This window comes from Cinclus cinclus, chromosome 6 (genome assembly GCF_963662255.1).
Source record: "Cinclus cinclus chromosome 6, bCinCin1.1, whole genome shotgun sequence".
Taxonomy (NCBI): Eukaryota; Metazoa; Chordata; class Aves; order Passeriformes; family Cinclidae; genus Cinclus; species Cinclus cinclus.
The window spans coordinates 14034694-14060109 of record NC_085051.1 but is presented as its reverse complement, the minus strand read 5'-3'; the positions used below and the strand labels follow the sequence as shown (position 1 = coordinate 14060109).

Below are 25416 nucleotides of genomic sequence, written 5' to 3'. Positions count from 1 at the left end.
TATGCAAATTAGACCATCACAATTTTTCCCATTTAGTTTTGTCTGATTTGAATTTTAGTCCAAAATCTTCACAAGCTGATGGTCTTTGATTTTTATTTAATTTTTTTTTTTTTCTTGTATTTGTCCTAAGATAGACACTTTTGAAAATTTCTATCCTTTGTTCTTAACTGCACAAACTGTGAGGATTTTCATCTTTCAATCTTAATTGCAACTACTCTGTATTGATATCCGGGACTAGGCAATGAGCACTTTATGCAAATGAGCCCAGTATGGATAGTTAAATTATACCTTTACTCAGCTGTCAACCCACTAGAGTGCAGTGTGGCCATGAAGCAGTTTTGCTTTAGAGCCTCATTTGATGAGGTACATGAGAACCTGGAGGGAAAGTTAAGTTGGTGATGATAAACTTTTTGCTGGGTGTATGGGAAACAGGGCTTGTGTAGAAGGGATCTAATGTTGCACACACACAGAGCAAAGTAGAAGAGCTGATGAGACATCTTCCTGCTTCTGAGCATCAGTGAATTTCCAGCAAACTGCAGGGCATCATCTGCCACAGCTGCAAAGAGTTGGTAGCTGTTTAAAACGAAGACTAACAGAGCCTTATCCAGAATCTATTAAACCTGGCAGGGGAACTATCACTGATGCAGTGCAGTGAACCCTTAAAGGTCTGTTCATTAATTCTGAACAGGGAGAAATTTTCCAATCCCATGAAATTTTGAGATGTGTTCTTTTTTAAAGATCCTTTTCACTCTGCCTTAAAGAAACCAAATCCATTTGTAGCTCTTCCTAACCAAGTAAGGGGCAGATACCATAACAGATGTGGGGATTAGTGTTTTTCCTTGGGTATCCAAAAGGAGGACTCAGTTTCTCTACTGATTCTGATCCTGCCTTTCAGCTTTAGCCCAGGCACTTGGCTATTTTGAAGTAGTCATTCTTACTATTTCTTATCAAAAAAATTTGACGAAGTTTGGAATATTTATTCACTGAAGCTTATGATTGAGTTAATGAATGCAGTTGAGTTGACCCAACTATTTGGAACACTTTGACCTGATCTGAATGTCTTTTTCACAGTAGGATTTTGGTCTGTTATTATATTGCAACAAATGTAGCTGTTCCCATGTAGTGCTTTTTATCAGGGCACTCTCACAGTAGTGATAATTTTGATTAGCTCTTTGCACTACATAGTTGCACAACATTTGTACAGTTGAACAGGACTCATTTTAGAATAGCTTTCATACTGGATTGGAGAATCTACTGCTTTCTCAATGTTTAAAATACACAATTGAATGGTGGCATCTGATTCCACTAATTTTTAAGCTAGTTTCTTCCTTTAAAAGATAAATAAACCTAAAAAATTAATAGTAGGAGAAAACTATGAAGTAACAACAGGACTTAGAGGTTTTAATCTGAAATGGGTGGTAGTGTGGGAACACATTAACTTTTTTATTTTAAATTATTGTCCTTGCTTTTAAACTAATCTTAGTTATATGACTGCCTTCCTACTACTAGACAGGGATGTATTTTTCTGATTCAAAATTTTTGTCCCTTTGCATTGTAGTTGTTCCCCTTGGAATTAGTTTACTCTCTAAAATGGAACTTCCCACGTAAAAATATTGCTTAGTACAAAAAATTTGTTTCCAAACAGGCACAGGTTAATTAATAAATCCCATCCAGTTAAATGTGTGACTTTTTCGATTGGGCTTAATTCAATAAAGGTATACAGGAGTCTGCATAGCACATTGCCTTATTTTTCAGAGGTGTGGCCCGGGTGAGACAACACCCAGGCCTCGGTGTTGTGGGTTCAGGTATCTTACCTTATGGCCCAAGAAAAAGTGAGGTCATTAGGCATCCAGAGTAGGTCTAAAGTAATCCAGTAAATATAGGTTTATAGGTGCCTCTGTGGTCTGATCACTTTGCAATTCAGACCAGTGGAGGTTCTCAGATGTAGTTTCTAAAAACTCTTAGCCAAAATGTATTCACCAGCCAGATAATAAAAACATCATCTATAAAGAACAGAGCCACGATTGTATTTTCCAGGCAACCTTGGCTTGCCTGTGAGCATTCTCCAGATCAGATTTAGATACACTTGTATTCAAAAGTGGCAAGCTAAGCAAATTCAGGTGCTTCTAAGGAAGTGTGACAGTGAGTGGCCTCTTACCACCTGAGAATGTTGTGTTTGGCACTTTATAATACTTCTTAGATAAAAGATAAATTAATGTTTCAACAATAATAATAAAAGGTCTTGTAGACCCTTATTTAAACCCTAAAGAGAATGGCTCTAATAATTCTTATTTATAATTCCAAGACATGCATAAACACTTGTTGGCTTGGTGATTTTTTCGAAAGTTCTCCACTGGTGGATATTTTCAGTATGCAATGTTTAAGTCCCTTTTATTCCAAGAGGGATGTATTCTCAGCCTGTTGTTGGAAGAATGGGACAAAACAAGGTTTAACAGATAAAGGTGGTTAAGAGTAGAACAGCATGGAATGCAATTCATGGATGAAGTGAGACTTCATAGTCAGAAGTACTGCAAATAGGGAAAAATAGTGCCTCAAAGGAAGGAAGCAGTCTGAAATAGGATAAGAAGAATCTAAGTTGGGAGGATGTTAGGAAGCTTTGCATAAAAAAAGCTAAAGTTTTATAAGAGAAATTTGATAAGTGTATCTTTTAAACCCTCTCTGCAACTGCATTGGCCACTGAAGTGCACTGCACAAAAATACTTGACCACTCAGTGTTTTCCTCTTATGAACTGGCCTCTTAATTTTAGAGGAAGAGAGGCTCCCTTGGCAAATGTCCTAATGCACAGTGTTTCTGTATTGTTCCATTCACTGTCTTCATTTAAAGGAGAGGTTTTAACTTGTTTGCTGTTGAAGAGGACTGGCACTGGCAGTCCCGAATCTCATATGAATTCTCCACATTGAATTTAGTTTTGCTTGCAAAGGGTAACCCCAGAGTACATCTCCAGAGAGCTTTTTGGTGCCTCAGGGTAGCTGGAACACCACCAATCGTCTGAAACTTATGCAACTTCCTGGTGGTTATCCATATTTAAGGTAGACTTACAGTGGCTGATGCCTTGGTTGAAGTCTTTCTCTGGTGCTCCAGCAAGACACTTGGAAAGCACATCCAAGCTTTTCTTGGCATTTGGAGCCCATTGCATCTGTTGCACCCTGGCAGATGCAGCAGCAATGGAAGATTCATTGCAAAGAATATAAACCTGGGAGGCATTTCCTTAAGAATATGGAACAAAAGCTGGCTTATGGTGGGATGAATGGTATGGAGAGTGCTTCCAAGTCACCGGAGCTTATTCCAGGGATTATTTATCTGCAGCTGATGGTAGCATGAGTACCTGGAGACAAGAGGTTTTGTAGAACCAAAAAGTGGAAGTTATATTCTGTGCATTCAGAATATCCGGAATATCATTCCTTGATGTGACTGTTTTATCCACATTGTGAATTACATGTATAGAATTTGTGTTGAACAATAGTGCAGCAACAGTTTGGACAAAGTATTTTAATATCTGTTCCTCACATGTCACAGAGATTCAAAGGGAATTTTCCTTCAAGCCACATTCATAGCAGTCTTGTAGCATTAACCAAATCTGAAAAACATTATTCACAGGCATCATCACTTTTGGAGCAACACCCTCCCTTGAGCTGATCATGTGGGCACAAATTTATAGCAGATGGAATTTCCTTCAGCATACTTCACTTTGTGAAACTTTTGAAATATCACTAAATCTAATAGAAAAGGCATTTAGGACTAACATTGTCTTAATATATTAATGTTTGTGGAATTAAATTTGGCTTTTGTTTGACATGGGAAGAGCCACTCTCTGTTTTTATCTATTTTGTTGCATTCTTCCTTAATTATATTTTATAATGCCACTGTCTATTTTTGCAGCTATGGAGCTGGTTAATTTATTTGTTTGGGTTTTTTTTTTCTCTGCAGCACTGTTGTTCTACTGGACTTTAGCTTTCATTACTAAAACCATCAAATTTGTGAAGTTCTGTGATAATGGGGTTGGATTTTCTCAGCTTCGATTTTGCCTCACTGGACTCTTGGTTGTTCTTTATGGAATGCTGCTAGCTGTGGAGATCAATGTCATCAGGGTGAGGGTAAGAAACTATGATAGAAGTCTCCTTCTGTGTTTTTTATTGGTTATTTTTTTGAGTTATTGCTATTTTTCTTTTTTTTTTATTTCCTTTTCTAGGCACTCAGTATAAAATGCATTACTAAAGGAGAAAGAAAAATCCAGTTAGAAATAGAAATATATTTGACAATCCAAGGTTAATACTATTTTACTAGGCCAGATGAATCTGTAATTTAAAAAAATGCCGGACTGTTGTTGTTAATTTAAGGTCAATTTCATCTGTTTGAGTTTGCTGTAAATTTTTAAATTATTCTGTTTCAGTCATGACAGCCAAGAATTTCTGAAGCAAGAGAAGACTGGTAGAAAAGAATTGTCTGCTCTGTCAGAGAATATCTTAGACTCACAAGTAACATCTCTCACTTTCCAGGAGACAATCATAATAAGTGATTTATTTGGACTACTGGTGTTCCTCCCAGCTATATTTTTTTTTTTCCTTCTGTAGTGTCTGCAGTCATAATCTAAACTGAGACTTTGGAGATGCTGGATACATAAATGCCCAAGTTCCCTTCAGCTGGCTTCCCTTCACCAACTGTGCATAAATTAAATTTAGGACAGAAAGAAATATTCCCGTATAATTTTCTTTTCTGTTGCAGAACCAGTAGCTCCGTGTTCTGAGCTAACAAATGTGAAGCAGTGTGGTGTGGGAGATGAATCCCACTGAAAACCTCGGGGTTGTGCCTAAGCTCCTGTGTCCCATGTTGTGCTGCCTGGAGCTCAGAGCTGTGCTGGGGCTGTACTGTTTAAATTGAGGGGGTCAGTCTCTTCTGACATGGCTCAAGTGAAAGGATGGGATGAAAAGGCCTTAAGATGTATCATGGAGGTTCAAATTAGTTATTGGAATTTTTTTTTTTTTTTACTGAAATGGGGGCAAGCACTGGAGTGAGTTGCCCAGGGAGGTGGTAGAGTCACCACTTCTGGGAAGGGTTCCAGAGGTGTTTGGAGATGTGGTGTAGGGGGGATTGTGGTGGTTCTGGTTTGCTGGTTGAACTGGATGTTCTTGAAGGTCTCGTCCAACCATGATGATTCTAATTCTGTAAAGTGTTTTGTATTTTCCTACAAGTATGCAATTTTTTGCACTATAAGCAAAGTCATAGTGAATGATAAGAATTATTTATTTCTAGGCTGGATGCCTCTGATTATCCTCAGTGCCTGAGGAAACTGGATTGCTGTATTGGTTCTACTTGAATGTCTTTTAAGAAACCAACTCTGATTAATTTATTATCTGCAATGTCCTTACCTATTCTTTGTGCACTTGTATTTTCTATGCATTTACCATGGTTCTGCTGGCATTTTTCTGGATTTCAGAGGTATGTTTTCTTCAAAACTCCTAAAGAAGTTAAACCTCCTGAGGATCTCCAGGATCTTGGTGTCAGATTCTTGCAGCCCTTTGTGAATCTGTTATCCAAAGGAACGTACTGGTGGATGAACACGTTCATCAAGACTGCCCATAAAAAACCAATAGACTTGAAAACCATAGGCAAGCTTCCCATTGCTATGAGAGCTCTGACCAATTACATTCGCCTTAATGAGGCCTTTGAAGCACAGAAGGTATGCAAAGCATGGAATTATATGTCTGCTTACTCAGAGCTTGTGGTTTTCATTACTTTTTGTCATATAAGCATGACAGAGATATAAACAGATGCAAATGAAATATTCATTGGCATAGCAGTCCCTGTACCAAGAGCCCACATTTTCAGTTGCACCTTGTACAAATAATGAAGTTTCTCTAACATTACTGGTTAAATGTGTGTAAAATGTGTGCGGCCTCTATTTTGATGTGGAAAGTCATCATGGACTGTGTTCACTGAACACTATTATTCCTCCTAATAAGACCCTGAAACATTCAATTACACAGTCAGTATTAATTAGCCCTTGCAGGACTATTTTTTTTCCATGTTATTTCAGTTCCAGTTTGTCTGTGGGAGAGTTTAGGGCTGAAACTACCCTGGTTCAAATTAATTTTCACTCTTGAGTGGGAGCTGAGTGTATACAGGATTTTAAGAGAATTTGTTTTCATCCTGCCTAAAAAGTGTATGCTTGCAGTCTGTATTCACCAGAGAGCAAAAAACCCTGTCACTTCCCTCCCTCCTTTTTTTTTTTTTTTTTTTTTCTCCCAGAGCAGACTACAAACATCACATTTACTTGATCCCTATTAAGGATAGGAAAGAAATCATGGTTCTTTTAGTGGAGGGAAGTGCAAATTATTGCTTTGTTCTGACTACAAAAAGAAACAATAGTTATAGTTCCTCTGCTTGCTACCTGAGAGATTACAAATGGTTGTCAATGAATTAAAGCAATGATAAAAATACCAATGATTTGTCAGACCCGAGGTTAATTAATAACACAATTCTTACTAATTTGAATGTAATTCTGACCAGAACAAAAGATCATCATCTCCCCAAGGATCCAGATCCATTTGGCGTGCTCTCTGCTGTGCTTTTGGAAGACCCTTGCTTCTCAGCAGCACGTTCCGTATTCTGGCTGACTTGCTTGGGTTCGCCGGGCCACTCTGCATCTCTGGGATTGTTCATAATGTTGGGAAAGGAAATAACACCATCCGCCCACAGGTACTGTCAAATGTCATCACCAGAGAGGAGTCCAAGAAGTCATGCTGTGGCTCTGTGTTGTTTGTCCTCAGTAAGAAAAGTGGCTGTGCTCCGTGTGTGTGAGTGCTGGAAGTGCCAGTGTGAGTGTGCTGCCCGATACCCACTTTGATACTGTGATGGAGCACACCCAGTGCAGGGCAACAAAGGTCATTGAGGGGCTGCAGCATCTCCTGCAAGGCCAGGCTGAGGGAGCTGAACCTGTTCAGCCTCAAGAAGTAGTGTCTGGGAGGGGACCTCATCAATTTATACAAATATCCAAAGGGAGGGTCTCAAGGAGATGGAGCCAGGCTCTGCTCGGTGCTGCCAAGCAATAGGACAAGAGGCAATGGGCAAAAACTAATGCACAGGAAGTTCCACCAAATATGAGGAAAAACTTCTTTAAAGTGTGGGTGGCTGAGCACCAGAACAGGTTGCCCACAGAGTTGTGGAGTCTCCCTTGCTGGAGATACTCAAGACCAGTTGGGATGCAATCCTGTGCCATGTGCTCTGGCGTGACCCTACTTGAGCAGGGAGGTTGGACTAGATGACCTCCAGTGGTCCCTTCCAACCTGACCCAGTCTGTGATTCTTTTGGGGGGGGAAAATATGTGAGCTGTGCATCTAGTCAGCCTTGCATTCTGGAAAATAGCCTCGTTCAAGAGAACAGTGGAGCATGTCCAGAATGCCATCAATATCATAAGGAATTTAGGTACAGTCTTGAGTAGAGATTTGAATCAAGTATGTGACTGAGTGCTTTTCAGAAAGGAAAAGTGTATTTTTGATAGGCTTGGCTTTTCATTTCCAAACATGAGGGATGTCTAAGAGGATTAAAGCAGGGTTTTGTCCTCATCATAAAATGCCAAGTAATTTAAATGTGATCCACTAGTGCCTTTGGGAAGGTTAGTTTTGAAAGATCAACTGAAACACATTTTTAAAGCGTGCTATTTAAATGAATGCTCTCCAAGAAGAAGCAGACATATTTCTTGATTAACTAAAAATAAAAATGTAACTCAGGATGCATCTTTTCATTATAAGGTGAGGTCACTCAGGCTGGATTTCTAGGAGATAGATCAGTTTATTTCTGCAGCTCATTTAGTGTCTGATATCAGACTTCATTTCTCAAGTCTGTTGACACTAATGGAAATATACCCATTCATTCAAGTACATTTTGGATTATGTCCACTGTAAATATTGAAGTCCATCAGCTGCAGTGCAGGAAACTTAACAAAGGCCTCAGGCAAAAATTAACTGTTTGTCCATTTTGCAATCCTTATCCTAATATTTGGAAACTTTATCATAGCAAGTGGGTTCAATGGAAACCAGTTAAAGCAGGAAATGAGAAAATTAAGACTCTAGTACTATGTTGCAGCCAAGTACTGTGGAAGCTCTTGAGCTTTGCTTTTCAATAATTCGTTTGGGATACTGTTTCAGATGAAATTGTGATTTGATATAATTTACAGATTGTCCTATTTAATTTTCCTATAAAAGTGTCAGCTTCTCTGTGAAAAAGAAAAGATTCAGGTCTAGTCCTGATAGGCCCTAAGCAGAGCTTCATCCAGCCTGGCCTTCTCTCTCCCTCGCTAAGCACTAACCTTACTGTTGTCATTCACACCAATTTGGAATCACAGCAATATACACTGATGGTCATAGTCCACTAGTGACACTTAAGGGTGTATTTTAGCTTTGCTAAAATGTCACCAAGAGGCTTTTCCTTATGTTTTGACCTTGTTTTTTGTGGTAAGGTTCGAACTACATTTGAGTTTGAAAATTGCTTTTACTGAATGAGATTAAATATCTTTATTCAAACTATCTGGAAGCAGACTGGGACGTTCAGTAGGGCTCCCATGTACGTTCACATACTTAGCCAACTTTGTTTTGGAAAGAAATACACCAGCTCTACTGCTTGTTATATCCCTGTTATATGCCTGCTTGTAATGAGTCAAAAGAAGAAAACCTCGCCTTACAGTTTGGTCCTGTGAGCCTCACAGGTGTGAGAAACAAGCTTTCTAAAATGCTGTCATATGAAGGTAAAGATAAATGGGGGGAAACACTTTGTGCTTCATGTGCTGCTGATTTTGAAGGCAGTGGAAAGAGTTGCCCCACAGTGGGACAGAATCACATAAGCAGTTTAAGTTGTGAGTACAATGGAGGGTGTCTTTTACCCATCTCTCACCAGCTACATAGTCAGTAGTTTAGATTGAGATGTTGTAATGAGTCAACCGTATCTTTCAAACAGAAATTCTCTTTGTGAAACTGAAGGCAAAGAGATACAATAATTGTTCTGTTCCTCAGGTTTTTTTGTGACAGATATAACCCACCACGGAGCTGTAACTCGGATCACATGGGTGTCACAGGCAATATTAACTGCTCTAGTTAGTCAGAGCACGGCAGCATCTTAAATTCTGTCATGCTCTTTGCGTTTATTTATAACTCCAGTATCAATATTTATGGCCACCCCAGAATGTTCCTATGACACGGATTTCTCTGAGTGTTAATCATTTCACACTGAAGAAGAGACTGACAGAATGATAACCTTTATCATTTGCTGGTAGCATCTTTCATGTTGCAACGTTAGGATTAGCAGCTCCAGTATTAGGAGTAGCTGCTGACATAACACATTCAGAGATGCAGCAAGCTCATTATTTTAAAAGCTGTAGAACTCATAGGGCTCAGTGTAGCAAAAAGCCCAGTATTAACATTAAGATCATGAGTCTAGAGTCTTCATGCATTTAAATCCCAGCTTTTTGCTCAGCCTTTTATTGGTTAGAGCAACTTTTAAGAATTGGTCTTACCTGAAGTTGTCAGGAAGGTGGGACACTGAATGATCGTGAGGTCATTTCTGAAAATAAAACATCTAATTATTTCCATCAGCTTCTCAAACAAGGTTTTTTGCCTTCTATGTGAAAGGTTCAGGAAGTGTTCAGGTATTTCCATGTTTCCTACAGGCTGACAAGTGTGTGTAGACACCTACTGTAGCTTAAACACAGTAAGTGTATGCTCAGTAAGCCACAATGGCCTAATAATGCCTCTGAGACTTGGCAAACATCTTGGTGCTGTCAGTGAGTGTGTGATTTGTATGTATTTATGTTTGTCCTCTCTCTCAAGGGAGACTTAGAAGAAATATTGAGAATATTTGTCTTACTTTCACTTTTTGTCTATTATATAATGTTTTGATGGGAATCAGTGCTGCACCAGAATCTCATTGCTAGACAAGCGTGATTTGTCAAACATAGTTGTAGAAAAAAAGGTATTCGTTTACATATAGTAAAAAGTGGTATTAGCTGCAGAGATTAGCAGTACTGGCCAGGTGTGTGTGGAGGATAGCTCTGAACACCCCAACTTGTAAGACTGTAAATCATCTGGATGAGAAACTCATTTTTAATGTACCATAGATCAATTGTAGTATAAAATGCTGCCATAACCTATTTAAATTGCTATGGGGTGAGTAATAAATTAGGGCTTTAAAATCCCTACAGGGTGGAAATAGATAAAATAGAAGTTAAATGTCTCTTTATCTGAACTATAATTGCTGACAGGTACTGTAATTGTTCAGAGCTTTGCACTTAATATTTTTAAATCTTCCTCCTTTTACATTCCTTGTTACCTCTGCTCCTGTTTCCTCCTTTGCTTTATCTCTAGCAGTGATTGGGCACTCTTTTGGTTCATTTGGCCTATTATTTTTTACCTGGGCTGATTTTCTTCTCTCAATGATTTGAATTGGCTCAGGAAGAAATCCAGTTAGCTCCCCAGCTAGTGCACAGTAAGCAGCAGAAGTGTGCAGGTTGGAGCAACCTGGGTATAAGTCAGAGTAGGGAGAAGTTTGGTCCTTTTCCAGCTGGCTCAGCCAAAAGAACAACTTTAAAAACTAAGTTTTGCCTCTGTATGAACTTGCCATATGGGGTTTTTATGAAGTTAACTGCAAGGTGAAGGTCAGATCTAATAAAATGTGCAGACACTGAGAGTTTGTGAAATATAGCTGATTAAGTGTTATAGCAGTTGTGAAAACTTCAATAGCAAAGAAACTATGTAGGCAAGAAAAAATGTGCTGAGCAAGGAATACAACAGGAGTGTAAATGGCAAGAAGCCCTCTGAAAGGGAACAGTCATCTTCCTCATTTTGCCTTTAATGGAAGCCAAATCCAGCAATCGGTTTTGAAAGAGGAAGATGGAGACATTTTAGTTGCAGAAGGCTTCCCATGATGAGCCAACCTCTCAACTTGTTGTGGCACCACAGGTGTCAACTTGTTAAATGTAATCTGAAATAAATGCACTGATTTGGTGACTAATGAGCTTGATAGAAGGTAATGACCATATATAAAAGTGAACGAGATACTGCTGGCCAAAATAATTTACATGGTTCCCGGAGTTTTGGGTATTTTACAAGTTCTGAAGGTCATTTTTAATGTTCAGTAACCTGAGGTGTTAAAATCATGAGAGTAATTTTTCCCAAAGGATGCTAACTGTGCCTGTCTGATAATGGGCAGTGCACATTTTTTAATAAATGACCATATGGAGTTACTCAGTGTTCTCGAGTTTTGGAAGGATATCAGAAATCCTATACACGTCATTCTGCGTTTAAGTGAAGCTTACTGAGTTGGCATGTTATGAGACTGTTTCTCCAATTGATAAACTCTGAGGTTTCAGACAAGGTCAGGAGCACTTTCGAAGTAATAAACTGATTATCTCTGCTTATTAGTTATGCAAAGCAGGGAATTAAATTACCATTGCACCTGATTGCTACTTTTTTTTTTATAGACTAAAATTCTTGGTGTTTTCTTCATTTCATCGCAAGAGTTCCTGTCCAATGCTTATGTTTTGGCTGTACTCTTATTTTTTGCCCTTCTGTTGCAAAGGACATTTCTGCAAGCATCATACTATGTTGCTATTGAAACAGGAATCAACTTGAGAGGCGCCATACAGGTACCCCATGTGTTACTAATTAACCTTTTCACATCCTCCTAAACATGTGGTTGTAAATATAAATTATATAGTTGTTAAGTTCTGAATTGCTTCTCTCGTGAAATGTATTGAATGTTCCATTGCTGTGAGAAATTGTGTTAGCCCTGAGTTCTGTTTTCCTTTGCATCTTATTTTGATGGTTTTATATAAATGTTTAATTTCCCAATACTGTATTTCTTCCTACTTTCAAGCAAAAATTTGCTGACAGTAAACTGAATGTAACATTTGAAGTAGTTTAGGTGCGAACTGCACCTCTCCCATCTGAAAGGCATTTTTTGGTAATGTCACATTCCATGCAAATAAAACATCTTTAAAATATATTGTAAATAAATTTTGGACAGAAGGATAGGTTGTATTCCCAATACATGGAGTAGTGTTTTATTCCATAGGTCATGGCACAAAATCTGCCAGGCACAGTGGAGTCTGTAAGCACTGAGCATAAGTCAGATTGCAAAAATGGGCTCTGTAATCATTGTATAGCTGACAATGGCACATCCCAGTTTGGTGTAGCATGCAAAGCTCTGTGACTGGAAATGAGAGAATTTGGTGTAAGATTACAGTGTGGGATTGCCTAAAGGACTGAAACCTACCCTGTGACAGCATGAAAGCCAGGCTTAGTGCAACATAAAAGTTATGGTGTTTGTCCCCTGAACTGCATGGATCCTGTGGGGAGTCTCCTTGATGGATGGATGCTTTCAATAGCAGCCTAATTGTTTAATTCTCTTTTGATCTTACACTTGGAAGCACTTGTCAGCTGACAGACTTCTGGCTTCTATCTGCTGGTTTTGCCTGACTAGAGTGAAGTTGGAAAATTCTACAGGAATAAAAATGTGACCCAAAAGTATGAAAAAAAATAATAAAATCTTGACTAGTATCTAGTGGAAGAGCTGGAAATGACTGAAAAATACAAGGACCGAAGCAGGTGCAACGGGGGAATTGTTGGAAAATAGTGCTAAATAAATTTTGTTTAAGGAATACATTGTATTTGTTGTTCTGGATATTAGAGGTCCAAATAATGCCAAATAATTGGACTATTCAAATTGGAAAATTTTCAGTCAGCACTCTAAGCTGCTAAGATTAGTGGTAATCGCAGTCTCTGTGGCAGTATTTTTATAATTTTTTCCTATATTTTTTCTTTGTCTTTTCTCTCTTCCTGTGTAAATCTGCCACTGTTCAGTGTGTCCTACTTGATTTTTACCAAACTAGCTGGTGAAAGTATGCTTTCATTATCCTGTACCAAGTTATTTTTATACCTGCCGCCTGCACTGAGGCATCTGCTTAATTCAGTACAGAACTGTACCTGTGGCATTCACTGTCTGAATTGAACTTTGTACTAGAACTGAGTTTTCTAAGCAAAATGTAGCAATGTTCTCAGCCAGGAGCATTGTTCTGAGGTTTGATGGGACCTGAATAAATTGCCGGAGGAAAAAAACAAGGATTATAATACATTGAGGATGAATTACTGAATCTAATAATATATTAGTGTTAGTTACTGGAAGGGCACTCTGTGGAGATGCTGGAGGTATAAATCACAGTTGCTAATGTGGTTCTTGGGCATTTTTGGACAGTAAAGATTTCATTATTTTATTGATACACAGGGATGTAAAAAGGGAGTACTTATACATCCATGATGCAGGTTAACAGCACTGTGCTTTATAAGTGAAGAAAAGTAGCTTTAAATTTAACTAAATAATTGAAAAGGCCAAATTTTATTCTCTTCATTCAAGTTACTGGAAATATTGTTTTCCCTCAGAATGCTGGGCCTGGGGTTTAGATGGAGCTAGAAATGTCATTTTATTTCTGTATGCTAGTACCTTTTGATCTCTCTTCCAGACAAAAATATATAATAAAATTATGCAGCTTTCAACTTCTAACATGTCTATGGGGGAGATGACAGCAGGCCAGATCTGTAACCTGGTTGCCATAGACACAAATCAGCTGATGTGGTTCTTCTTCCTCTGCCCTAACCTTTGGGCTATGCCAGTACAGGTAAGGTGATGGAATGTGCTTTTGTTCTTAATGCACATCAGTCTGTAGTGGTTCATTGCATGTGAGTTTTATAAAAGTGGGGATATTAAAGAAGTTAAAGAATAACTTGAAATAAAATTTGAAGCTATTAACATTTAGAAACATTGCCTGTAGTAGTTTCCACATGTGTGACTGGACTAAAGGTATTTATAATTGTATTAGGATCTTGGCTGCTGCCAAAAATGCTTTGCATTTGTAACAAGAATTTATAGGGTACAGCAGGTTGCAGTGCATTCATTTATTAAATAAGGGAAGTTAACTGGAAGATATTGCGATCATTTCTCTTCTGAATCCCAGCAGAAGCAAGAGAAGTAGCATAAATATGATTACTTAGAGATGATTCCTTGAAATTACTGCTGCTTTTTGGATGACAAAGTCCACAGTTTGTCATTGTTTTGTTTTTGTTTTTTTTTTCTAATTTGTTATGCAAAATGGTTTAGCTGCTTTATCCTCTGGTGTCTTTGTCCTCCTGTATCTAAATACCAGTCTGATCCCTGCAGTCTCCTTTCCCACTTGGATTACCCTGTACTCCTATTTAAGAATTTCCTGAAAATGCTGACACTAAAGCATGAAGTTTCATCTGATACTCAGTACCCTGCAAGTCTTCCTGCTTTCTTCCAGCTACTTGAGGTACTTTAGTTAGGTGTGCCTCAGTTCTAGCAGTAAATACAAACAGAAGAGGCAGTAGAGTTTAAATTCACTTATTGGTGAATTTGGTGTTTTCTTGTTGTATAATTTAGATTTAAAAACATGATGAAAACTTCCTTGGCAGAATCTGTCTGAAAGGCAGTCTGGTTCCAGCACCACACAGAGGCTGACTTTGCTGTGTGTAAGTCAGAAACCTGCAAGTAATCTACCCAACAGCTTTGCATTTTGAGTTGCTTGCTCTTGCCTAAAAATTAAATGGTTTTCATGAGACTGTATATAAACTGCAACTGGCAGATTGTATTCCCAGGCAATTAATAATGTGGTTTTAGGGGTGTTGCTTAGGAGTTTGTGTCCAACAGCATCATATACTAGTGATTTTCTTCTGTAGAATATTAAGCTTGTAAGAAAATGACTTTGAAAAGCTGGGAATGGGGAAGAAAAGTCAGCCATTCAGATAACTGGGTAAATTGTAGGAATGTCTTTCAAAGAGTGAGGTGTTAGACTGCTGGCCATCGGGATTTTTTCTGACAATGAAAATATTTACTAAATATTATTTACTAAATATTTACTAATTTTATATTTACTAAATATTTACTAAATTTACTATACAAATGTAATGTAAATTTACTAATTTACAATATTTACTAAAATGAGTGGATTTTGTAGCTGCTCCTGTTAAATACAGGAGCTTTTTATCAAGCTGCTACATATCAGCTGAGCAACTCCTCTTAAAATCAGGTCTTCAAATCATCTGATCATGTGATAAACCCAGTTAACTTCCTAACCTGGGGAAAAAAAAGCCTCATTTAGGTATTTGCTCTGAATTTTTCCCCCTCATTGAGGAAAATACTTGGGGAGGGGAAATACACATCCTTTTGTATTGTCATAGTGAGTCTTTGAATTCATTTTGTATGCTCTTGTGTAGTCTCAGTCTTGGGGAGTATTCATTCTCTGAAAAACCAATAACTGTCCTCCTGAAATGCTCTGAATCTTCACACTTTAGCCACATGTTTGAAACCTGCTGTGTTACCACAGATTTTTTAGTATCTCTGGTAGTGGGGGAAAGTTGCTTCTGACACTGCAGTAGGACATGGAGGAAGAAGTAATCTGTCTGAATCTCTGACAAAACTCTTGCTAGCTGCAGGAGACTTGTGCAAAGACTCAAACCAGGATAGTGAGCATATTAAGGTGTAAACAATCAGCAGTTTACTAACTGATGGCTTCTTTGAACTGTGCTTCCTACATGTGTGAGATGTATAAAGCCATGCCTGTTAAAATATTGACACTTAAGGTGATTGTGGCTGTATTTAGGTCACAGTGTGGCTGAATTCACACAGTATAAATGCATTTTTCTCTTCCAATGCAGTTACTCCTGCACAGGAGGTGTGGACTAGTTCTTCTTATCTACTCTGGAGGAACTTGTATGACAGTTTAAAACGTTTTGCTTTCTACAATTAAGGGAGGGTCATGGATACAGCAGTTATCATCTGGAATTTTTCAGAAAGCAACTTGACTTATTTTTTGGCATGGTTTCCCTGAAATTATTGGTGGGGGAAGAAAAATGGGAACCAGCTTATTTTGAAGAGGGGAGGTAAAAATTATCAAGGAATAGGTCCTAATATTGATAAATAATTGCAAAAGAAAAGATAATTACAGTGAAAATAAATTAAGAGGAAATACCATATTAAATATGGTTACATATCGGCTGTTTGTTGGTAATAATTTGGATATTAAAGTATTTTTGTTCCTTTTATAGGACACACAGTAAGAAGTCAGTGATTGTAGACTGCGAAAACGATATGCTGAAAAGCTATGGAGCATTGAGTCCACCCCCTCAATGATGATCAATTATTATAGACAAGCCATGTACAAGCTGCCAATTTCATGTACACTTATTTTCTAAGACCTCTCTGGCAGCTCAGTGTAGCGAGTGCTTTAGTGCAACTGAGAGTTAATCCAATTCCATTGCATATTCTGTAACAACATTTTGCTTTAATGGGCCAGAAGTCACAGACTCATAAAGACTTCCTGACAGTCTGCAGAAAATACAATTATATTTGCATTAAAATTCCCCCTGTGATGCTCCTTACCCCAGATGAGGATGATCAGTGCTGGAGCATGCTCCTGTTTTGTGGGTGGTGCACTCCTTGCTAGAATCTGAGAGTCACATTGGTCACAAAGGCTTTTTCAAAATGTTTTTCCATAGCATTCGTTCAGTACCTTGTTTTATGAGGCAATGAAAACAATTACAGGCTGCTTGAAAGATGGCTAATACTACGTTGCACAAACTCCATTATTATTTAAAGCAGGTTTTTAATTGTTTTGTAGCTCTTAATCTATCAATCAGCATTTCAGCATCTGCTGTAGATTTTGTAATAGCCGTTCATGACAAGTTTTTCTATGCACTCCAGATAATTTGAGCCCCATCTTTGCTCTGGCTGGAGTCAATGGGAGCTTTATCATTGCCTTAAGTTGCTGTTTGAATGTCATTGAAATCCTTGAGAAGAGGCCCAGGGATGCCCATCAGTTGAAAGATGCCCTCAGTAGGTTTGGCTCAAACCCTGGGAGCAAAATGAGGCTTTATAAAGGCCTTCCCCCCATGCTTTATAAACACCCTTGTTTGATTTCATTGTGATTATTAAAAAATCCTGTATTCTCATATCTCTGGCTCGTTGGTAGGGATAGCTTACACTTGTAATGAAAGGACATTTGTCTCTTTCAAAACTGCCCGCAAAGCAGTTTCTGGCTTAAAGTATTTGCCATCCTCAATAAATAATCAAGACAAAATAACCAGAGCTATTGGTGAGCTTTTCACTCCTGATATATATCTCTGGCAGAGAAGAGCTTTGGGATTTTGATGAAAGAGAAGCAGTGTTTCATTACACTGGCTTTTTTTTTAAATATGATTTTTGCCTTCTCAGGAATATTAATGAGAGTCTTCCCATCTGCCAGATACTTTCCCCCAGAGCTCAGATGTTATCTGTGTTCTCTTTATTCTTGACTTTGTATTTTTGTGATGTGATACAGAATTATGTTCAGTAAGATTTCAGCTCTTTTCAGGTACAATTCTTCACTCTTCTTTTTTTTTTTTTTTCCCATACATGCCAAACATATTTCAAAAGTTTGCCTGTGCTATCACATTATAAAGAAGATGAAAATGGGGTAATTTTTAACCTGTTGGAAACATGGGATTTTTATTGCAAAGACTGACCCTCTCAGTAGCTAGGATGAGGTTGGAAAAGCAGCTGTGAGCTAGCAGCTCTCTCAGCATCCAGCTGGGATAGCTTTCTCCTTGTCTATGGGAGAAGCTGATGCTCTCTTTTTAGAACCAGGTGGTCCCATAATGTCCTTGACAATCAACCATTAGTGAGGGAAAGCAGGAAAACAGGGAGTCAGTGTTCTGCAGTGGCTTCTCACTCTTCAATGCTTTCCTGTATTTGGAGTGCCCACAGTACCTGCCCATGATGAAGCAGTTGGAAGTGAAAATCTTGATCTGTAAAGACCAAGACTATTTTGTGTTAGGAGGGAGAGCTCTGACAGGGATATTTCACAGAGGCCTTGTGTGGTTTGTTTGGCTTTAGACACTCATTAATTTCCCAACTTCAGGTGGAAGCAAATTGCTCATTTATTCATCACTGAAAGAATTTCTTAATTTGCAATTTACCCTTGCCTCTTACTGGATTTGTGGTGCATACACAATGGGATTTTACTTTCATGGCAGTGCATATTTTCTAAGTCAATACTGTGGCTCATTTTGAGAGTCAGGTTTTACTTTAGTTCAGCTGTAGATAGGCATCAGAGGGTTCCTAAGAAGAAAAAAAAAAACAAACTTTTTTCTCTCTGTGCTTTAAATTGACGGAAATGTGGAAACTACAAACTCCTTTTTTTATGTAAACAGCCAGTTCCTATAAATGTGTGGAAATAGGCAGGTGACTGTTGAGCTTTGAGGTGTTGTAAGACTGCTTCTGTAAAGGTTATGATAGTCTACAAACAGCAAGAGTAGTAGATAACACTTCAAGGAAATTTGCAATTATTAAGGTCTTTTAATTAAGGGAAATCACGTATGAAATTAACTTTCTATCCCTGTGTCTTCTGACTGATTTATCAGCTTACACTTAAAAATACTTAGATTATCAGTGTTGCAGATTGTTCAGGAGTCAGTCATTACAATAGTGATAATTAAATTTAGTAGCTTGTACATATTGTTTGTGTTTGAGCTGCTTGCAGTGAAGTGTCTCTGTCCAGACTGTGGCTTTCTCTAGATTCTCACTTATACAAAGACAAAGCTCTTTTTTTTTCCTTTTTTTTCTTTTTTTTTTTTTTCTCACAGTTTCTCTAACCCTTTTTCAAAAGTAATTGTCTGGCACTGTAGATCCTTAAAACAGGTCCTTATGTCAGAGATGATCTGAGGTGAGTGTTCTCAGTGGTATAATGTGTTATTTGGAAGTATTTATAAATTAAATTTTATTTAAAAATGTTTTTCTAAAATTTATTTATTTTTAAATAAAGTTCTTTTCAAATAGTTTCGAGAGTTAAATTATAGAAGATACACAAACCTGTAAAACTTTATTTTACTGTGCATAATGGGTAGAAATACTGAAAGAGAAATACAGAGAATGCCCAGGCTGGGGAGGAGCCCTGGGTGGGTGTCTGAGAGAAGCCCTCAGTGATCACACTGGCTGTGCCAGCAGTGCTGAACCTGTGACATTTGGGATGGCTGTAACTGCAGATACTGTTGGTTGAACATTATCCCTTACCCTGAAACTGGTCTTTGTGGTGCCTACCCCAAGTGAAGCCAAGATCTTTCCCTCACCTTCTTTCATTGCAACAGATAATTGTAGGAGTTCTTCTGCTCTACTACCTTCTTGGAATCAGTGCCTTAATTGGAGCAGCAGTAATCATAGTCCTTGCACCTGTTCAGTACTTTGTAGCAACAAAACTCTCACAGGCCCAGCGAAGCACGTTGGTAAGTGCCTTCAAACTCATTTGTGATATAAATATCATATCTGTTCATGATGCATTGGTCTGTGCTTGGAATTACAAAGCTAACCATGTATGTTGACCCAGAATTGCTTCTCATACATTTCATAGTGTTCAAGAATGCCACTTTCAAGAATGTGAGATCGTCAGTGTAAGCAGTAAATATGTGTTTTTGGGGTTTATATTTTTCAGCAAGTGTGATTCCCTAAGAATAAAACAACCTTAAAAACCTTCTTACTTACAAATATAGATTGTCAGTAATCATTGACTGAAGTAGCTTTGGGCAGTGCACAAATAAGTGAGTTGTGCAGGGCAAGCTGTCCAAGGGGAAAGGAAGAAGAATGCTGTGTCCGAATTTAAACTAACTCCATGCAGTCCTAACTTCCATGGTGTGTGCCTCAGCTGGGGAGCTTAGAAGTCTACTAAGTCACAAGATGGTCCTTGATCCCTGACTTGACGTATCTATAACTGGAATTACCTGCATCACTTCTGAAAAAGTTACCTTGCTTCATTGGCATTCCCACGCCCAGCTGCTCTGAACCTTATTTCCTCTTTCAGCAATTCTTGCACTGCCAAGGAAGCCACAGGAACTTGTAATGGAGCCAGAGCTTGCTGAAATCTCTTCCACCACAGATCATGGGTAGTAATGAGAGTTATTTGTGCATTTTCCTGTGTGCAGAGGAATTCCTTCCCATCAACAATATGCACACTTCCAGAAGTTTGGATGGCATTCATTCTTGCAGCATCCAATCGTTCAGTCAGTGTCACCTAGAAATTCCTGCAGATGGGAGCAGTGCTATTTGTGATAGAAACATCTGCACTGTATAAGGGGGCTGCTTATAATTTTTGTGCCATCCTTATGCTCAGGAAGCTGGTGTTTTTATTGTACTCTTCAGGTAAATGTGTGTGTAAATGTTGCAGGAGTACTCCAATGAGAGACTGAAGAAGACAAATGAGATGCTTCGGGGCATTAAGCTCCTTAAACTCTATGCTTGGGAGCACATATTTCACAGCAGCGTGGAGGAAACCAGACAAAAAGAAATGACTAGCCTCAAGTCTTTTGCCCTTTATACTTCCATATCCAGTAAGTCTGTTTCTCCATTGTAATCCACTGCTCAGCTAAGTGCTACTGAGTTATTAGCTACTAATGAGTTTACCATTTCTCTGTCGAGATTATTTCAGTTGCTTTAGGCTCTCATCTGTCCTTCTCACTTTCCATCTAGTCAGACCCTCCATTTAATTCAGTAGAACTTGGCCTGTATGGGAAATATGCCTGAAAGAAAAAGTAAGAGCTTCAAATAATTGACTTTTTCTGGACAAAAGTTTTCAAGGGACAAATGATTCACAGACTATATATAGCCAGCAATATTCTCTTCTAGAACACAGAATTCAAGAGGAAGCTGACGTTGAAATTTATTTGAGGTTTTCTTCTGCATTTTGCAAAATTCAGAGTATACAAAAAATATGTGACAGGCATTGGCTTTGTGCTGAAGCTCCAACAGACAGTACTTACATGTTCAAAACTTGGATTTCTTGTTAAAATAAGTGATTCTTAAAACCATTTCTATATACTGGAAAAAAAAATATGAGCATCCTGGCAATTTCATCATTCTGTATCCAGATTTTTTCCTCTCCTGTTATTTTTCAAGCTGCTTTAAGATTTTATTGTGCTTTTAAAAATACCTACAGCAAATTGAACTCTGTGTTTCAGGGGATTCTGTGCAATACCTATAGAATTGCTGCTGTGTTATTTTAGAAATAATGTTTAAAGTCACACTGAAGAAAATGCAATCTGTGAGATATTAATGAAATGGAAAATTTTAGCAAGAAGTTTTTGAATGCTACTAGGTACCTGTACAAATAGGTCCTGGGGATAGTAAGGAAGCCTAGTTCTTATGATCACATAGGTAATGTACTCTAAGGGAAAAGATCATGATCCCACTGAATTTAACTGACATTAAATTGAGGTATTCATTGTCTTCTGAGACCTTCTCTTTAGTGATCCTAAGTTCTGTGAGCCTGGAGAGGAGTTTCTGCTTTGACATAAAACTGAATTTAGCTGCGGTCTGTGAGACCAGAAACTCTGTCTTAGACCCAGATCTACATAAATGGGTTGCCTTTGTCTGCAGTGCTTCATGTGGCATTAAAATCTATTTATAGTCAGGGCCAAGGGTTCAGCTGTAGGACTGTGAAGGATTATTGGATTTAAAATCCGCACAGAGTCAATTGCAACAGCTAGGAAAAGGTGTATTCATCCCAGGGGTACTGATTATTCTGTGTACTACTTATTCTGATAAAAATCTCTATTATTAGAAAAATATTAAATAATTTACTGATGCTTCTTGAAACATTCCAAGTTTGCAATTGCATTCTTATTTTGTGTTGTGCGTGGTATTTAGGTATATGCAAGGCACTGGAGATACTTCTCAGCTTGGGGTAAAGCAGTGCAGCTTTGTGTTAATGGTGCTTACAATTTTGACTTATAGAGGTTCTTACTGTTTTAGCTTAGGTGTTCCTTACACCTTCAGACTTTAGCAGAAATTACACTTATCTTTGCGAATTTGAACTCCTCCAGACTAAAAAGGGAATATAAATACAGGAGAATTTGTTCTTTTCTCAAACCTTAAGTGTAATTAGAATGAGAGGCATGATCAGCCCAAAGCATGTTAGCTAATACTGTGTGAACACATGATTTAATTTCTTTAGGGGGAAAAAAATTCAAAGGGGTAGAGTACCACGATTTTATGTATTTCTGATCTAGAGGAAGGCAGACAGATCCCAGAACACTAAGAAAGCAGAAAAGAGGTTTTTATAAATAGTTCTTTTAACAGAGGGTTGAATAGACTCTGGAATTCTTTTCAAAGAAGACATAGCTACTAAGAAAAATAAAGAATGTGGTTGGAACTATTTTATTCATAAGGAATAGATTTGCATTGGATTACAGAAAATATACCTACAAGTTTCAGGGCAGTGTTGGCTAGGCTACAAGAAAATTCCATTTCAAGACCACATGGAAATTTGATCTTGTGTGCCTCACCCCTGTGCCAGGATCCAGGCTGTATGAATATGGAGTTGTTCGTGTGTACTAAAAGAGCTGGCATAGAAATTACCTCTTCCTGTATTTTAATGAAGTGCCCCCACCAGAATCAAAGTTGGGTGATATCTTTACAGGATTTAGCGTACATTAAAACTCAGAAAAGACAGAGAAAGAAAGGAGTGGTTTTCCTACTTCTGTGATTTCTTTGCCTAATCTGTCAGAAGCAAAATAACTCCATGCTTTCTCACAGGAAAATAGCAGTGGTTACTGTTACTAAAATATCCAGACCAACTGAATGTTTTCCCCAGTTTTAAGTCCACCTTTTTCCAGCAACAAAGTCGTTTTGACTAAAACTAATTAAACGTAAAGTCTTAGCTGCAAAATAAAGTTATTTTAGAAAATATTTTATTGTTCTGGACACTGGCATAGTTGGAAAAAAAAATCTAAAAAGGAAAGCAACCCCCAAATTCAAATGGCTTATATTTGTTCAGTTGAAAGAAGTTTGAAGTCCTTGTATGTACTGGTGATCTCACAAATAGCAAAATTCAGATCAAATTCTTTGGGGCCACCAAGCAGTTCAGATGTCTTAACTGTAGCAAGCTTTGCCAACCCTACCCTATTTATTCCATCCAGCTTCCTGTTTGACAGGAATGATCTTGTGCTGTGGACAGGAGTAGAGCAGGATCCATCTCTGAGAAGCTGACCAGCTTTGCTAGATTCTCTCACCAGATTCATCCCTAAAAGCAAACCCATGTACTGCAGCAGTCTCAAAGGCACATTGCAAAGGCAAGGATTTAATGGCACTCAAAAGGACAGAGGTGCAGGCAGCAAGCTTCCCTTCTTTACAGTTTCTGTGCTGTAACTACCTTGAGCTGATACAAAGTGTGAAAACTGGTCAGGAAGTAGAACCATTAAAGAGAGAGATGCTGCTGCTTTGTGTTCCAACACAGAAAGAACATTTTTCTCAGAAAAATAAGAGTGTGGTTTTTTCCAGGGGTAAGGTGTAAACTTGGCACACGTTAGTCTTTCAAAGCCTAAGCTTTTATTTTGTGATTACACACACTAACATACTTTTATTTTCAAATTTCCCTCTCTGACAAGGAATTAGAGCTATGTGCAATAACTCAGCTATTTTGTATAAGCATGAGTACAGAATTTAAGATTAATTAACTGGGGAGAGCTTTTACTTTTTGAGCATTGCTATATCTGAGAGAAGAAAAGGACAGGCACAGTTTAAACACAAAAGAAGTATCTAGCTTTTTCCTGATACTCCTGTACTGATGCCCAAGTTCTATTTTAGCTCTGGGGCCTATGTTCTTTCTCTGTGTTAGTTACATGTTTACCTACATGAAATAAAGTTGGGTGAAGGTCAAAATGAGAAGGTGATGATTAAATAATATCCTCAGGTGGTGACAGAGGGACACACATGCAGGGTAAGAGGGTAGAAAACACCACTGTAAAGCAGTGCTAGTAGTATTTTAGCATTTAGCATGTCTGAATGAATATTGTTTCTAAACATTCCTATATGTTTTCCTTCACAGTCTTTATGAATGCAGCAATACCAATTGCAGCTGTACTTATAGTAAGTATGGACTTGTCTAAATAGTGTAAATTATGACTGCATTTTCAGGTATAAGTGATGTGGAATTGGGGAAGGAGGAGAATAGGATGCTGACTTGCTACACATTTGCAGTTCTTCTGGGAGAGAATGGAAAATGCCCACTTGCCTTCTGGGACCAGAAGCATGCAGCTCTCCCCCAAACTGTTAAGAGTGTATGAATTAAGAATCTGTAAATGAAATGCTTTTGAAATATAAAGTTGTTTTCCTTCCTTATGGCAAAGCACTGACACTGATGTTTGTCTCTTTGTAGACGTTTGTTGTCCATGCCCATCTGACAAGAAAGGCTGACTTCTCCCCATCAGTGGCATTTGCCTCCCTCTCCCTGTTTCATATCCTTGTGTCTCCGTTGTTCCTGCTCTCAAGTGTGGTTAGATCCACTGTCAAAGCATTAGTAAGGTGAGAACTGTAAAATTAATATCTGGCACCTACCCAATTTCTGAGAATGTGTCCATTGCTCGTTTTACAATTTCAAGTTTGGAAATAACACAGTGATTATTTATCTGTTCTTGTAAACTGCTTCCCAACTTTCTTTCCCCTCCATCAGGCATGTAGAAGGGTAAAAGGTAATCACAGAAGGACATGTGTTTTAGCATGTAGCTCCTGTTTTTCAGCTGCTGCCTATTAGGGCATAGTTAGACTGAAACAAGCAAACAAAAAAACCTTAAAAATCACATCTAAGAGTAACAATAAGTAATGACTAAATGTCTAATCCAGCCTTGATGAATTTTTACTTTCTGATGAACGTGTTAGTTTGAGTGTTCGAAAGCTAACCTAATAACAACCAGTAGAATTGCTCTTTCACTGGGGATTTTGAGTATCAACAGATTACTGTAAAAACCTCCTAATGCTTTTTCATATGCAGTGTAACTCTACCTGACTGAAGAGGGAAGCAGAGTTAGGGCTTCCTTCTTTATTAGGACAAGTTTATGACCTCCAATGAAGCTGTCTGACAAGGTTATTTAAACTCTAGGACATATACTGGACACCAGCCCTTGCTTAATTGTTTGTGTTGCTTTGGAGATGCAAGGGAGACTGCAGCACGAGGCTGAGATTACCTTCAGTGTTTGAAATTTCCCTGACAGTGCAAAGTCACAGCTGTGCCCTCTGTCCTAAGGAGTGTGAAATCTGAGAGCATCAGCAGCTGGCAGGAAACGTGTTGCAGCCACTGTGGTAGTCCCTAGAGCCATGGCAAATTGTCATGCAAAGATTACAGCCAGAAGAGTGTCTGGGAGCCCACACTGACACTGCCTGTTACCAACAGGCATTTATTTTGGCTTGTCTAAGGATTTCTTTGCAAATGAATTGTGCCTGTTAATGCCACAGGAGCAATTAGAGAGTGATTAGTATCAGCCAAGTATTAATTGTTGCTAGCTGGGAGTTCTTCATGGGTTATTCTGGAGATATCTTCT

At 38.3% G+C, this 25416-nt stretch overlaps 1 protein-coding gene across 1 annotated transcript in view; it reads left to right on the top strand.

Annotated features, from left to right (window-relative positions):
* Positions 1-25416, top strand: part of ABCC8 (ATP binding cassette subfamily C member 8) — a 73570-nt gene that overhangs the window by 5808 nt on the left and 42346 nt on the right. Inside the window, exons 4-12 of the mRNA XM_062495819.1 lie at positions 3950-4116; positions 5457-5699; positions 6530-6718; positions 11490-11654; positions 13527-13682; positions 19201-19335; positions 20271-20433; positions 23928-23968; positions 24258-24403. Of these exons, the coding sequence (XP_062351803.1) occupies positions 3950-4116; positions 5457-5699; positions 6530-6718; positions 11490-11654; positions 13527-13682; positions 19201-19335; positions 20271-20433; positions 23928-23968; positions 24258-24403 (1405 nt within the window). The remainder of the gene's footprint in view (positions 1-3949; positions 4117-5456; positions 5700-6529; positions 6719-11489; positions 11655-13526; positions 13683-19200; positions 19336-20270; positions 20434-23927; positions 23969-24257; positions 24404-25416) is intronic.